The 17,002-nt window shown below is 37.5% G+C and overlaps 2 protein-coding genes across 3 annotated transcripts; one reads left to right on the top strand and one right to left on the bottom strand.

Annotated features, from left to right (window-relative positions):
* Nucleotides 1–207: 207 nt before the first annotated feature.
* Nucleotides 208–2,193, top strand: LOC130725536 (probable E3 ubiquitin-protein ligase ARI9). Its single transcript, XM_057576756.1, has 3 exons — nt 208–937; nt 1,044–1,066; nt 1,736–2,193. Exons 1-3 carry the CDS (start codon nt 234–236, stop codon nt 2,191–2,193), a joined length of 1,185 nt encoding a protein of 394 aa, XP_057432739.1. The 5' UTR covers nt 208–233.
* A 1,927-nt stretch (nt 2,194–4,120) lies between these two features.
* LOC130722677 (AT-rich interactive domain-containing protein 4-like) lies at nt 4,121–12,431 on the bottom strand. Of its 2 annotated transcripts, none has more exons than XM_057573489.1 (16): nt 12,123–12,431; nt 11,114–11,254; nt 10,793–10,987; nt 10,647–10,700; nt 9,795–9,883; nt 9,165–9,435; nt 8,986–9,042; nt 8,373–8,404; nt 8,030–8,165; nt 7,750–7,923; nt 6,046–6,612; nt 5,747–5,884; nt 5,566–5,664; nt 5,158–5,258; nt 4,945–5,035; nt 4,121–4,555 (listed from the first exon to the last, which is right to left on the bottom strand). In XM_057573489.1, the coding sequence occupies exons 1-16, from the start codon at nt 12,408–12,410 to the stop codon at nt 4,460–4,462; spliced, it is 2,529 nt and encodes an 842-aa protein (XP_057429472.1). In that variant the 5' UTR covers nt 12,411–12,431; the 3' UTR covers nt 4,121–4,459. The 2 variants fall into 2 exon arrangements, with proteins under 2 accessions (XP_057429472.1, XP_057429473.1); XM_057573490.1 differs by having other exon boundaries at nt 9,165–9,426.
* Nucleotides 12,432–17,002: the final 4,571 nt, after the last annotated feature.

Genomic DNA, 17,002 nt, shown 5'->3' with positions numbered 1-17,002 from the left:
TTTCATAAACTTTTTATATTTGGGTTTAACACCCCCTTTACTAAGTTTGAATACAATTTTTTGGGTAATAAAAAAAAAACTAGTGATAAATGATAATGCATTTGAGAGTTTGTTTATTTTCAAAAACAGAAAAAACAGAAAAGATAATGCATTTAATTTAAGAGACTTGGATAACAAGCAATCGACCAAAGTAGGCATAGTGGAGCAGCACCTTCTCTGGGTTGGGTGTGAAGATGGAGACACGCCTTGCTCGCCGGCTAAGAAAAAGAGGCTTAGCTCCCTCTACCACCGTGGAGGTCATCGACGACGTTAAGGATCTCAGTGTCAAACCTCCAAACACCCCTTCCAACAAACGAAGAAAAAAAAAAGAGTGTTCAAACGACGCGCCGCCGTTCACGTGCGAAATCTGCACGGACACCAAAACGATGAAGGACTCTTTCAGCATCACCGGTTGCTCCCACACATATTGCTCCAACTGCGTGGTAATGTACGTGCGGACCAAGCTTGAGGACAACGTGACCAACATCCAGTGTCCTGTTTCAGGATGTTTAGGTCTATTGGAGGCGGAGGACTGCCGCAGGATTCTCCCGGCGGAGGTGTTTGACCGGTGGCTGAAGGCGGTGAGCGAGGCGATGATCCCGGAGTCGGAGAAGTTCTACTGCCCCTTCCCGGACTGTTCTGCTTTGTTGATCATTGACGGGAAGGAGGTGGTTGGGGAATCGGAGTGCACCAATTGCAAGAGATTTTTCTGCGTGCAGTGCAAGGTACCAATGCATGGGGAGGTTACGTGCGAGGAGTTTCAGAAGCTGGGTGAGGATGAGAGGGAGATGGAAGATTTGATGCTGATGGAGCTTGCTAAGGTTAAGAACTGGAAGAGGTGCCCCCATTGCAGATTCTACATTTCCAAAATAGATGGCTGCAGCATGGTTAGATGCAGGTCACGCTTTCATTTCTTGTTGCATTATTGTATTTGTCAATATTTCATGAGTTTCATTTGCAATAAGAATGTATGTGATTGAATTTTCTTCTGTTTTGGGTTGCAGGTGTGGACATAGCTTCAATTACGGTTATTGAGCTCCTAATTTCAATTATGGCTGCTACAAGTGTTGGAAATAGAGTTTCATGAAGTGAGTGACTTCAGCTGTGAAAGCAAGTTTTATAGAGTGGTATAATGCAAGTAGAGATAAACCAAATACAAGTTATCTCAACTCTTTCCTACTAAAGGTTTTACCTGTTTTGATCTTTTGTAAATACTAAGACATAATTTAATATAGGCTTAAATGCATTTTGTGCCCCTGATGTTTCAGGGGCGTGCAAATGATACCCCTCTTCTAATTTTGTCAACGTTTGTACCCTCCATGAAACAAAAGAGTGTAGTGTTTACCCTTCCGTCAGTTCAACGTTAGTAAACTAACGGAGGGGCTGACGTGGCTTTTTTTTTTCTGGCATGCCACGTGGATAATAGTAAAACAAATGGAAAAAAGAGATGAGGGGGATTTGAACTCGGGACCTAGAAGTAGCAAAACACCCATTTAACCAGTTGAGCTACATACATAATTAATATATGTTGTACGAAAATTAAATTTATATCATCTCCTTCATCATCATCAATTTTATATCCTCTTCTCCTTCCTCCTCCTTCTCCATCACAACACACACAGACTCTTTACATTCCTCCTTCTACATGATAAATTAGGCTTTTAAAACATGATTAGCTAGTAAAGTTAGGGTTTAGGAAGGGGCAAACCAAAATTGGAAGAAATTAGAGTTCCTTACCAAAAATTGATTATCAATTTGACAAGAGGGGAAGGAGAGCTCCACGGTTCTGAGCTTAGTGAGTCCTCCGGCGAGGGTTGGCCGGAGAAGACGGTGGATGGCGGCGGCTGGCGGCGGTTTACGGCGGAGGTTGTTGGAATGGAGAATTTCTTTATGGGTTTTGCAGCTGATGATGAGGGGAGTTCAGTGGTAGTATTCGTTTCTCCAAAAGCTAAGGGGTTCGCCGGAGATCGAAGCTTGAAGGTGCGGTGGTTAGGGTTTCAAAGTTTCTCTGTTGTGGTGGCCATGGGGCGCGTTCAGGGTCGTTTGATGGTGATGAAGGCGCGGTGGTGCTCGCGGCTGGCCAGAGAGAACGAAAGGGGGAGAGGCGGCACCACCGTCAGCGAGATCTTCAGGCCGGGAGCGTCATCGGTGTAGAATCGCAGCATGTTGCTTGTGAGGAATGTAAAGAGAAGAAGAAGACTGGAGTGACATTCCAGGTGAGGAATGTAAAGAGTCTGTGTGTGTTGTGATGGAGAAGGAGGAGGAAGGAGAAGAGGATATAAAATGGATGATGATGAAGGAGATGATATAAATTTAATTTTCGTACAACATATATTAATTATGTATGTAGCTCAACTGGTTAAATTGGTGTTTTGCTACTTCTAGGTCCCGAGTTCAAATCCCCCTCATCTCTTTTTTCCATTTGTTTTACTATTATCCACGTGGCATGCCAGAAAAAAGAAAAAAAAAGCCACGTCAGCCCCTCCGTTAGTTTACTAACGTTGAATTGACGGAAGGGTAAACACTACACTCTTTTGTTTCATGGAGGGTACAAACGTTGACAAAATTAGAAGAGGGGTATCATTTGCACGCCCCTGAAACATCAGGGGCACAAAATGCATTTTAGCCTTTAATATATTGGGTGAGTTTGAGTGCCTAATGCTTATTTATCTTTGGTGGCAATAAAGTAATGTAGAGTTTGTTTGATTTTAAGGTTGATGAACATATATGGGGATGACCATGACCAAAGTGCAAGTGATAGGAAGTTAATTTCTATTGAGGAAGAATAATAAGAACTTTAAATTTTTTGGTACATCAAAAAAGACACCATCCTATAAAATAGAATATTTGGATCATAAAATCTAATAAAATGCTGAAATTATTATACTAATATTCATTAAAGAGCAATATAATGAAACTAGATAATTCTGACCCAACTAATAGAAGCCCATCAAATGAGGCTTCTCCGATTTAAATTTGGGTCCCATCCCTCATCCGTTCTGGTGGGAAGCAGAGTGGAGAGGAGGATGATGTTTTGGGGCACAAAGGAGAAGTATATCCATTTTCAGAAGTGTTAAATGGTGTTAAGTTTATTAAAATTGAATATTGGTGAGGTGTAACTAATAATTCATATGTCACATTCTAATTAGTGAACAATAAAACATTACCATTAGTACTGCACCTAAGTTTTCCCCAAATTATTAAGGAAAGTTTTCCTGCTCTGATTTGGTTAATAAATTTTAATTGCAGCATTTGGTGAGAATCTTGTCATTATGAAACAAATGACATTGACTGAATAACTAATTCGTTGAATTCGTGGCGAGAAATATTCGAGCCATTAATTACTGCTCAATTATTAATGTGTCGTTATCTTCTTTCTCAGTCTCACCATTCTGGTAGAATCTTCTGTCATACCACCGACAACCCCTTACTCCCAAATGTCACCACCACAAGCTCAGGTGCTGCTGCCTCCATGGTCTCTCATCACCATCTCCCCTCTCGATCGCCACCTTCCCCATATCCTCTCGGCCATCACTTTAAACTACCCCCCACACACACCAAATTTACCTGTCGCATTTTCAGCATGGTTACCGAGATGAGTGCTATATATATATATATACCTTGAGTTGTATGCTTTTCGTGGTGCATATGGGAGATGCACTGAAAACTCAATGCCATACTGTAATGTCTAACTGGTTTTTCTCTCTAACTCACACCTAGTGCTTATATATCTTTGGCAGCAATCAAGCAATGGAAAATTTATTTGATTTTAAGGTCCATGGACAGGGCATGTGGTACTAGACTATACAACAAAAAGAAAGATATATAATTACCGGAATATAAATCTGTGCAATGGACACAGCATATACATTCACTTTTTTTCCACCTTTATTTTCTATTTATTTCTCCCTTCTTTATCAACCAAATCATCTATCAAATCTTTACTTTCTCTCTCTTTTCTTCCTAACTCTCTCCTCCTCCACCTCTTTCCACCTCATTTTTGAGGTGTGAAGCAAAGATTACTCCATGTAAAAGTACTCACTCGGTCAAAACTACACACGTATGGTGTCAGAAACAAAGATGCTGACAACTATGAGATACATTGCTAGCAACATAGAACCTGTTACAAAACTGTGCATCGTCACAACTGACAAGTAAACTAATTGGGTTTGAGGAAAAGGAAAATCATTCGTTATACAAATCAGTCGAAAAGGAAAATATATTACTGATGCTATAAAACTGAGATGGCCCTTTCTGTGACCATAGCATGTCAAAACTCCAAAACAAAACATTAATGTAAGTTAAACAATGAAACTCCTGAGAACCTAACTTCACTAATCAAGAGATAGAGGGATCCGGCGCAGAGACGTCTGTGTAAGTAAATCTGTTAACACTTGCCATGTATGTACATTAGCACTTGTTAATAACCATTTGCAGTTTTCTGAGACTTCTTACTGAAATTTGATATGCTGCAATGAGGGCAAACGTACTCCAGTCCATCAGTTTTTGCATAGTCCTGCCATTCAACACTTCACACGTCAAAAACAAAACTCTAGAGACATAGCAAATATCATGTTCTCACTTTCTATTTGTAGCTACGAGAAAAGCATCATTAGGAAAATAAAAGACACAATTCTACATACGGTGACACTGGATTCTGGAAGTGGATTACAACTAGTTATTTATAGTTGGCTCTGCTTATTTTTCCTCACAATCAATTCTGACACCTAGAAGCTACTCAGACAAGCTTAATTTTCCAGATGTGATTATTCTTTTCTTTTAACAGTTTCATCTAAAAGAAACTGAAGCACTAGTCGATATTAATGGATCAAACATAAAGTCACCAGCAAGACCCAAACTTGCAATCATTTTGTTGCAACTTGACCTGATATTATCAAGCAATACCTTAAATGCTCCGAGTCCCTGCCGCCGATCACAGCCAAAATGTGCCCACTCACCACATATACCGCAGTTCACCCAGTCACCTGCTGCACTGCTGTTTGGCCCAACATGAAAGGAAAATGAGAGTCAATAAGACAGAAATTGGAAACCTTCACATTATATAACTATACACATACACATAAATAAACTAGTAAAGAGTCAATCAGAAAGATAGACCTGTGACACAACAAGCAGCATTCTCCATCTACGTCATCGTGAGCTAACTCGTATTCTAAAAGATAAGTTTCGTAGTGTCTCTTGAGCGTATTGCCAACACCCTGATAACAAAAAGAAATTGTCATGTCCCTATAATTGCAAAGGGAGCATCTACAGCATACAACTACAAGAAAATAAAAATGTTATGTAGTGCCTCATAAAGCTAAAAAATGATTTCATCAAAGATTGAGTGGGTTTTTTTTAAATAAAATATGTGTGATTATCTAGCAAGTAGGGGACTGCCGAGCACTTTCATAATCTAGCAAGTGAAACTATAGGAAAATTTTATAAAATGATCTCAGCCTATGCATATGCCTAAAGTGCAAGGAAATAACTTGTTAAGAGCACAAATAAGATCAGGATGCATACAGTCATTTTGTTTGTCAGTGTGTGATTGCGCATCTTTGAGAAAACTTGTCCTTTCCAATTGATACCATTCCCAACGTGAAAACCTCCCCTTGACACCACCTGAAATGCTCAAGTTTCTTAGTTGCAGTTTCTACACTACTACTAGTATACAGTTAACTTTACATATTTTTAAATGTCTTACCTCTCTATATAAGTTGAAAAGGTCAAGGCGTTTTGCATTCAGAATGGCTTCAGGGAACTCAGCAAGCCCACCTTGCGGGATGAGACGAGTATGCCCTCGATGGATCAGAAACTGCATCACATCCCTCAGGAATTCCTCCTGCCAGAAAAAATATCAGGGAGAAACAATAAAAGAAAAGTTAAATTTAGATTTGACATAAAATGCATTAATAAAGCGATATCTGAATCTGGGCTAGGGTCAAACAGGACATAATAACAAGGAAGGTAACAGAGTTCAACAAAAGGATATGCGGAAACCACCTCTGAGCAAGCTCTTATTGGAGCTCTGTCACAACCATGCTTTTTCATAGGCAGGGGATTCAAAGAAATAATCTGGCTAGCTTGAAACGAGTTCGACACAGATTTCCTATGAGTAACTGAATTAGGGCCTGAAACATGATGCTTAATTGGAGCAGGTAGCTGCTGTGATTTTCCATGGTCTCCATTATATCTTTCACCTTCATACAATCCAGAAAAGGGGAGAATCTTCTGGCGTTGAGAGTGAGGGACTGGCCTCATTGCAGCATAATTTGATTTCTGTCTATCACTGCCAATATCTTCAACTTTCAGGCTACTAGTATTAATAGACTTTGTTCTAGAGCATAGTTCAGATCTTTTTCGACTAGGTGCTGGAGGCCTCAGCCAACTAGGATTCCCAGAGAAAACAGGTTCTTTAGGACACTTATCTTTCTCCCGCTTTGAACTAAAGAAAAGAAGACGTTCAGCATCATCCTTATTAAAAGAAGCAACCGCCAATCCTTGAATACTAGCAACTCCCAACATGACTAGGCTGCGGTATGAAACATTTGGTGCTAGCTGTCTTAAAACCTGTGGACAGATACCTAATAGCCATTAATTAAAAGAGATATATGGAGGTTATCTTCATGTTCCGACACAAAACAGAACAGTCAGCCAAATATCAAACTAACATTTTTGGTCCAACTAGAATAAATAAAAGCAAGTAGAAATCAGAATATCTTTAGTACCCATAACAGTCCAAATCATTCTTTAAAGTCCAAATGAGCCAAGTGACTGCCTGAGTGCAATCATTATTAAGCTTGGAAGATAAGTAGCATGCATGGAAAGAACGGTTATGACGAGACAAGGATACAATACAGCATATACAGGGATATCCCACGTGAAAAACTTTAAAAATTATAGGACACAATACAACTATGTAGTAGTATCAAAATTAATATAAAACACAGATTAAATCAAAAAAGAAGTCGGTGCCTTAAAAAATGCCCATACAATAAGTGTCCAACACAAATATATTATGGCCAATATGGGCACGGTTTGTATTTTGAAGTGTCTATACTCTATACTTCCTTGTTGCACACACTCTGCACTATAGGACTTCATTACAATAAAGAAAAATTATTCTTTATTCTTATCTATTTGTTATTGTAAGAACAAACAAACCAGAAATAAGTAAAAGAGACCATTTCAACAGTTTCTGCCCTTCAACAGTTTCCGCGCTGAAATTACATCAGTGTAGAAAAAATTGTCAACCAAAATGTGAAGATCTTGGACAAAAAGTTCAAGACAACATTTCACGTGGTTATGCTGGAGATGCACTGATGAAGGGTTGCTAATCACTCTGAAGTGGTATAAACAAAGAGTGATTATCAAGATATACATGCACTAAAGAAGCCCTGTGATCAATTAGCATATTTTTCGTCTAGTATTACTTAAACTTCCCACTAATCAATGAAATACATCTAATTTACTTGTGCAGTGTACTGCCTAGTGCCTACCTAATTCACTAAATGCCAGTATATAACTTCGCTAATTCATACGTCGTTTCTCACTAATATACCATCTTCATTCAAGAAATAAGTCATTATATTAATAAACAGATGCAAGAACTTCCACCTAAACCATTAGATTGGTCAAAAACAATTTTAGAAGATTTAATTACATTTATAAAGATATAATTGACAGAAAGCTTGAGAAACATTGAACCTGAGAAGCCCATGTAGGAACTCGCATGCAAACTTCAAAAACACTAGATCCACAGGCTACAGAGGCTGATCTTCGAGGCTCAGATGAAGGTAATTTGACTTGTTCATGATCAGGAGCTGCTTGGACAAGTTGACTCTTCTCAATGAGCTCTTTTTTAATATGATTCTCCAAAATCTAAGGACATAGCCAAAACAAAAGGAGGAGAAAAAAGTAATCAGTGAAAATCTAAAAAGAGCATACATGTAAAAAGTCAAACACTGACAACAGAATTCACCCATACCTGATCATTAAAACAAGTATCTGCACTACCAGACACCAAAAGTGATATATGAGCAGAGCTACATGTGGATATATCACAACGCATGGTCACCACACCACGTGAGAATGTTCCTGCCTGGAGAGGTGGTGGTGGAGCACTATAATAAGATATAAACAGAAATTGAAAACATTATAAGATTCTAAGACGAAAAAACAACTCACTGTTCAAAACAAAAGAGATTAAAACTCCTAGTGTAAATGTGTTTGAACAGTCACTAATAAAACCCCAGTTGAACATAAATCATATCATCCATTGGAAACATAATGGTTAAACAAATGTGTAAGCCCTCAGAACCATCACATACCTTGTGCGGTTGTGAAGTTCAAATCCACGTATCTGCAGAAAAGCCGTGTGGAAATAGAAAAACAAACGAGTAATTAAAAAAGATTCAACGGAACACTCAAATACAGTCACTAAATAAAGAGTAACAAGACCAGATTTCTATTATGCCAGTGATTTAAGGAAATATCAGTGTCTTTCAGCAGTTACACTTGATAATCATGGTTTTGGATAACAGTTACTTGGGTTTATTTTAATGGTAAAAACTAATCCCAGTTAAAGAATGGTGGTTTTAATTTTTAAACTTGTTCTGAACTGATCCTCGCACATACCTAAGTAATATGCAGATTAAATTGCCCCCACATGGTAAAAATGCAATAAGATTCAATTTTCTCGATAATGACAGTATCAATTTAAATTTCATATAAAACTATTTTCCAAGCCAAACTCGATATGACACTGAAGGGAAACCGTGCAGAATTTCACCAAACACCCAGCCTAAAAGAATTACGAGGAATTGTCTAAAAGAGCAACCTATTTAAAGTAATCTGGAAAATTGCAATTCGGACAGAAGGCAAAGGGATGGCCTAGAACCCACAAAGAAGTAGCGAGCAAACAAACATATCGAACAAACTTACTTCTGTACATAGGAGAGCATTGAGTCCATCCTCTAATGACCCCAATAAACATGCATCCTGTTTTGGAAGAAAGACAGGAGAAACAAATGGAATCAGTTTATAACAGGTAGTCGCATGGGAAGAATTATTAGGAATAACAAACTTATTGAAAACTAGTTGACTAAGTTATCCAGGCCTACCAATGTGCAGGGAACTCCACAAACAAGAAATCTCATATTCACAGCATCATCATATATCGTTATGGCAGAAATAGTTTCAGGTGTACATTCATCTTCCTCCATGTCTGCTTCACATGGACTAACATCAATTTCAGGAGGATCCCCAAGAATTTGTGGCCCAAGCTTACCACCACCCTTCCGACTGTTATGAGGTAAGACATTGTTTTGTACACAGTATAGTCTAAAAGATGCAAGAGCAAGCTGGAAAGCATCCCATGTATGGCTGGATGTACTACAACACATAATATCAATCATCAGAAACAAAATTATTTGAGAAACATGCATGTTATAGTGATTAAATAACTTCAAACCAATCCTTATGCAAATAAAAGAAAGCTAAATAACTACATCCAATTATTGACACATGCCAGACACAATACATAGACCATGAGACTGAAATTCTAAAGCATCTTGTCACTACACTTTTCATGCCATTGATGCTTAGGTAGAAGCGGAAATTAATAAGTGAGAAGTGTGGTGGTGACAGTCACCCAACGTCCCAACCCATTGCTATCCAAGAAAAAAGGAGAACCACAGACAGGAAGAGTGATATCTGAAAAGCATGACAACCAATAAGGTAGATGACTATACCGCTGTACCGCTGAGAGAAAGGCTTGATGAAAATGTGAAGCTGCACACTTTGAAAAATCATTTTTCCAGTAGATAGTGTAAGGAACTCCCTGCCAAACAAACCACCTTAGTTTAGTTTAATTAGTTTTCGATAGTTAAGGAACCTAAACATCCATAAATTGTAGTGTCTCATCTTCTATGTGCTTGTTAAGCACCCATGTTTAACCACCATCTCATTAACTACTATAAACCGGAGCATCTTAGGGTCCATTTGTTTTAAAGTTTGGTAAATTAAGTTAGGTAAACTTAAGTTAGAAATAATAATAATTAAGAGAACTATATTATACAGGCTTGTTAATAGCGCGCTAAAGCGGCGCAATAGCACTATAGCGTAGCGCCCTGGGGGTTCACCACTACTCCGTTATTCACCGCTATAGCACTCAAAATAGCGTTTTTTTGGCTTGCCGCTACGCTACGCTATCCGCCATTAAAAAAATTGATGTTGTTCAATCAAATAGAATAAAGTGCAATCAATGTTAGAGATAAAATTAGTAAAACAGATTTACCAAAAATCTCTATAAAAAATAACCGTGAGAGATAAATACGGGGTACGACAGTAATTTAACTCTAAATAAAAAAATTCTAAACCGAAAAATAGATTAAGAAAAATTATGTTATTATGGTGAAAACTGAAGTAAAAAAAACTGAGGTTACTTTTAAGTAAGAGTAACTAAATAAAACAAGATGAAAGTCTCTCGTTTCAATGCACGGCAAACATAATGAAATGCAACCAAAACCACAACTAAACATAATCTTAGTTTTCATATCTAATTTGAAAATAAAAAATTATAAATTGCCTGTGATCAATGTGACCTTAAAACGAAGTGCCTCTGCCAATTTTTCTCCCTTAGGAGTTTCCAAATAAACCTGCAAAAGCATCATGAAGTAGGTTATACATCTTAACATTAGATTATCCATGTCAAACAATCACATAACAGTATTATCCACACAAAACTCACAGTATTAGGTAATTTGGACGATGAAAATAATCCGCATAAAGCTTCTGGGATAGACAGGTCAAAATCATCCCATACAAGAGACCCAATTTCTCCCCTATCTTCTAGCTGCTGCCCTTGTAGATAAACAAAATCCGGCTGCAGTTGCTCAAGAACCCGACCAAGTTCATCAGCACTAGGCCTGGTCAATACTTTAACCTGAATCACATACAATGTTCAAATTGCACTTCAGTTCAGATCAAAAAAATTTATCATAGCCAACAAATACAAAACAAAGCAATAATACAACACAAAAATTTACACCAATATAAACTTAGTAGTCACCTCAAGGCGCCCAGAGGAAGTAAGCTCTGGAAAGGGGTATGAAGATTGATCCTCGGAAGCAGCATCCAGCTTCTGCTTCTGCTTACTATCAAGTGATTTACCACTCAGAACAGCAAGGAGACTACAATGTCTTGAAGCACCCTGAGAATGGAACATCATGTATGCATAAAAGAGCCAAAAACTTCCCAACTTCAACACCCCTTCTACCAACTAAGACCACACTACTAATTTCCTCTAAAAACTCTACTATTATCAAAATCAAAACTCAAAGAACACCAAATAAACTCAAATCAACCCAGAAAGAGAAGCAAATGGCTTTTGTCCCTAAAACAACCCAGGAAACAGGAATTGAAGAAAAAGCATCGACCCAGATCAAATTGAGGCAAGAATCAACGACCCTTATGGACAAAACAAGGAAAAATCCAAGCTTTGGTGAAGAAATCAGAAGGAAAACCCAAGCCGCAAATCGAAGAAAATGCCCAAAAGTCCTAAATTGAGGAACCCTATAATCGCTCTATCATGATTCACATTCACCAAACCAACTAAAAACCCATTTAAAATAAACAAAATCAATTATAATATAATTATAGTTTTATATAGGGAAATGAAAAATCACTTTTGGAATACAGAAACAAAGATTGGGTAAGTCAAAGTAAACAACAATAAACGAACAAAGAATTTAGGAATTTACGAATACAATACACAAACATTACATTAAAACCCCACTGTCTCTCTTTGTTTCATGTACGTACGATCAAGATTAGATTAGATTAGATTAGATTAGATTAACCAACCTTTTTTCACAAAACAGTTGTAGTAGTAATTGATAAAGTGTTTTGTTGTTGTTGTTGTTATAAAATAAAAGGAATAGAAAATTGTAATCTCTTTCACACATGATTCGATTACTTTTGAAAACAAGGGATGATGATATTGATAGAGATGAATATGATGATGATGATGATGGCCACGACATTCGGACACATCAAACCCAACCTTATTTTTATTTTACCCTTTGTTGTTGTTGTTCTTTCTCTGCTCTTGTGTAGCCCACTAGGTCCTGACTGAGAGATTGCTCTTTATTGGTTTTTGGTTTTCTGCTCTGTTGGGTTTGGTTTGGTGGTGGGTGCTCACTGCTCAGAACCAAGACAAGACAAATCAAAGAGGACGTACACGTAAATAACAGCTTTGAGAACAAATTGTGGAGGTGATTAGATTTGTGGTAATTAATCTTAAAGGTTAATGTAAAATGGTTGAATGATTTGCGGTTAGATGGTTTGTTGAGAGAGTTCAATTCCATGATAAATATTCTTCTTTTTCTTCCCTGACAATTCAGAGCTTAGAGGTCGGAAGCCATGGTCATCCCTGCATATTAATGCAATGTTTCTTTTTGTGTTAGAATCAACGTGTGATTTTACGTATCTCAATCAGATTTGTTAATAGCGGCGAATAGCGCTATAGCGTAGCACCCTGGGGATTTACAGTTACTCCATTATTCACCGCTATTTGCCCGCTATAGCGCTCGAAATATTGTTTTCTGGGCTTGCCGCTACACGACGCTCTGTCATAACAACAATGATCTCAATATATATACTAAAATAAAATAGAAATTGAAATTTGTCGTGTTGAATTTGTCGTGTTGAATTTAATGTGAATAAGCGTTGCGCGACTTTAACATACTAGCGTCAACGTGAGTTCAGGTTGAGTTCAATATAAACTCAAACGTAATATAAGTTCATGTTAATCAACTATTCATGCCACAGATTCTTGAATATGATATGGTTACTTGTAAAAAATATATACAATGCATGAAATTAAATTTGAATAACTCAAGGGTTGGTCGAGTCGAGCATGACATGGTCTAAGAGCAAGACAAGGTCTCGTATCAATTAGGTTGTAGATTCAAAACTTTAGTCGTTTTCTCGAGGTGAAGTACATGTAAATCTTTTGTAAGCGTTCGTTGAGCCTGTCAGTTTTATTTGTCTTAAACTAGGACATCATCCCCTCATTCTAGAATTTGTTTCCATATATATATATATAATGGAGAGGAGGTCTCAATTTACTCCAGGAGTAAGTCAAAAAATTTACTCCAAATCTTAGCCATCAATTTTATTAAAAACTAACAGCTGAGATTATTTTCTATTAATCTCTCACGTGACCCTTCCCCTCAATCAGTGACCAATTTCGGAAATCCTGAAAACTGAAAAACTCTTCCCCAAACCCTATCGATCTTTTTGGAACCTTGACGTTGTGACAGCCACTCCACCGTCTTCTGCCACAACAACGAGATATTTGTAGAAGAGCCCAACACAGAAACAAATTAATCTTATAGTTATATATAGTGAAAATCAATTGGTATCCCGTCAAATTACAAATCCTTTGAAATGAATGGTTCAAATTTACATATTTTGACTTTCTCTTTACTTGAATCCTTCAAAATCAATTGTTGTCCTTGTCAAATTATACAGATAACTAACTTTAGCAGATTCAGAATTTGCAAATAAACCAGTTATTATGTTTAAAATTCTGCATCGGAACTTTATGATTATATGCAGTATACAGGTGACAATCAAGTAAATATTGTCATATGCGTGTTCGGTTCAGTGTTTAAATCAGTGGCAAAGAAAGAGGAAAAAATGGAGGAGAAACAAGAACGAGGAAGACGGAAAAGAACGGGAAAATGAGAGAACAGGGAAGGTTCAGACAAAGAATAAGAGTAAACAGCCATTTTGGTCCTTGATTGTGTTCACTTATGACGGACTAGTCCTCATATTTTGAAAATGGTCTTTTTTCGTCCTTGAATTTGTCGCCGTCGGTCAAGTTAATCCTTGGTTAAGTTTTCCGTTGGTCCCTCAGACGGAAAAATCCAAATGTCACAAATTTTGCCACATTAGCTTGACACGTCATCAATGACTCATATCTAGTTATGTCAATTTAGTCCCCAGAAAATTTAAAAAAAAAAGCCCTGAATTTATTAATTGAAATTGCAAAAATCACTTAATCATCTTCAACCTCATCTTCATCTTCATCGTTAATCTCACCTTCTTCTGTCATTATTTCTAAAAAACAAAACACAAAATCCCCAAATCTTCATCTAAAAATAACTATTCCTATTTGTAACCAACATACCCTAATTTTCACTCACATTCCAAAATTTCCCCCAATCTCTGAATCAATCTGTTACTTTCCATTGCAGGATCAAATACGAGAGCACCAAAGAAGCCGCGGTGGTGGAGCCAGTCGAACTGGCGAAGGTTCTCGAAGCTGCCAATTCGCATGGCCTCACTCTCAAACTCGTCCTTACCACCCACCGTCACTGGTAAATAGGTGAAAATGGCATGAACTGGCGAAGGTTCATGCCGCTTTGTTGAGATCGACGACTTGGACGATGATTTCGGGGAGATCTGAGGAAGAGTCAGCAAGAGCAACAAGGATCGAATCAACAAACTCCTCTGCTTTCAATTCCTTCAAGAACAATTACCTCTCCGTCTATTCCCTCATGATGGGTAAGATCTCCTCTTAGATCTACTCGATCTAACCCTCATTCCTCCATTGATTGTTGCTGATTTGTTTGTAATAAGATAGAGTCTTATTCCCTCAGTGAGGAATCATAGCTTTTTAAACGGATCCTAGTGTGATGGTCAATTTTGCTTTACATCTCAACGTGCGTGTCTTATTGTTCTGGATCTTTGCTCATTTTTACTTATTTATTTGGGATTTGGAAATAGTTGTGTACAGTGCAATTTACTTGTCCATGATTGACTTGTTTTTTCCAACTTCTTGCAATTCAGATTGTACAGTGCAATTTACTTATCTATGTTGTTCTTTCGTGGAAGCATGAACTTGGGTCTTTGGTGACAAACTGACAAGGGAAGGTAATGGTGGCTGAAGATTTTGGGTATTTTAATCAGATCTAAATTTGTGTATTTTGAGTGAGAAATTTCTGATTTTGGGGTTTTGTTTGGAAAAGAGATTAAATGAAAAAGATGATTTGAGAGATAAATATATATTTTTTTTTCTGGGTAAGATTGATGAAGATGGTGATGAAGATGGTGAGTTTCTTTTTTTATATTTACTTTTTATGAATTAAGAGTTTTTTATTTTCTGGGGACTAAATTGACATAATAAGATCTGACTCATTGATGATGTGTCAAGCCAATGTGGCAAAAATGATGACATTTGAACTTTTTCGTATGAGGGACCAACGGAAAACTCAACCAAGGACTAACTTGACCGACGGTGACAAATTCAAGGACGAAAAAAGACCATTTCCAAAGTATGAGGACTAGTCCATCATAAGGGAACACAATCAGGGACCAAAATGGTTGTTTACTCCAAAGAATAAACGTGAAGTGAGGCACGTGATTGGTTTTAAATTAAAATCTCAACCGTTTGTTTTTAATTAAATTGATGGCTAAGATTTGGAGTAAGTTTTTTGACTTACTCGTGGAGTAAATAAATCCCTCCTCTATAATGGATCGATCGAAATAAAGTTATAACTTTATTATTCTGGCATTTTCCACCGGCCTCCGCATGAGGTAGATGGCTTTTGTACTTTTCCATCAACATTTGTATGCGGTTGATGACCTCTGTTGTAGACATTTTTGGCATAAAATTAAATTGATTCTCTTTTATCCTAGAAACTCACCCCCACAAGTCCCATTCAGAACCAAAGAGAAGATGAAGAAGTAGAAAACAGAGGTGCGAGAAGGAGAGCAATGGAGTGAGAGGAGAAGATTCGACGTGGGTGGTGCAATGGTTACAAATCCATGGCATGAGGCACAAATCTGAAGATATGGGATGATATTTAGATTTTGGAGTTGGTTCTATGGGGTTTTTGGTCGCTGGGTTTTGGGGTTGGGGTTTGGGGCTTTTTTTCAGAGAGTAAAGTGGTTTGGATGATGGGAATGTTGAGGTTTTGGTCCCAGTGAGAGGAACGCCATTAGCTTTGAGAAGCTCCGTGAAGAGTAAAATTGATATGGGTCTTTGGGATTGTTGTTCATGGTGTGGTTCAATTGATTTAAAATCTTAAAACACACTCGTTTATGTTTAACTTTACTTGCACACTTTCATTCCACCCATCAATATTACTTATCTCTCAATCCAAAACCTTTAGATACGTCAAGCACTTCTTTAGCAAAACCTCTAATCTTCTCAAATATATTATGGCTTGTGCCACCCAATTACCTTTGTCCGTTAACTTCCTCTTGAAGGTCAAAAGTTGCTCACCCTTAAGCATCTACCACTTAATTCTTGAGTTTGTATCTTGTCTAGTTTTTTTTGTTTGCGACCCTTAAAACGTACATCAAGCAGAACACGATGTTCGGTAGACAAGTTATCTCCTGCTATTACCTTGCAATCCTTGCAAGTTGCAAGCCCTCATATACAAGTTCCTTGCCAAAGAGAAATTCATTTGCAGTATTGAGGTTCCGCTCTTATAGATGATAAGATGTCCCTATCGCTTTTTAAAACAGGTATTCAAAATTGTGAAGTCATGTGTAGTATTGTAGACATTTCACTAGAAAAATTTACAGCACTCTTGTTGTATCAGGTACTTTGTGTTGGAAATATTGCAGTGAGAATACAATAAAATTATAATGGTCTCAAACCAGATATTACAAATGTAATCACAATAGTTTGGGACGTGTCACATGACACTCCTCAAGAGTTTATTCGCTCAAGATGCGATAACTCCCCAAGATACAACAAACTCTTCTAACCAATTGGTTAGGAACCATAACTGTGAAGAATATACATTGGAATATATACCAAAAACTTATGTGTTTATCACTTTTTCCTACTATCTCCCACCTGCGAAACATGAGCACCAAATATATAGAGGAAAACTTCAACTTGTAAAACAATTTGTCTGACCATGATTTAATTTGTATA

Source organism: Lotus japonicus, chromosome 6 (assembly GCF_012489685.1).
Source record: "Lotus japonicus ecotype B-129 chromosome 6, LjGifu_v1.2".
Lineage (NCBI taxonomy): Eukaryota > Viridiplantae > Streptophyta > Magnoliopsida > Fabales > Fabaceae > Lotus > Lotus japonicus.
The sequence above is the reverse complement of the archived record's forward strand: the minus strand, read 5'-3'. Positions and strand labels throughout refer to the sequence as shown.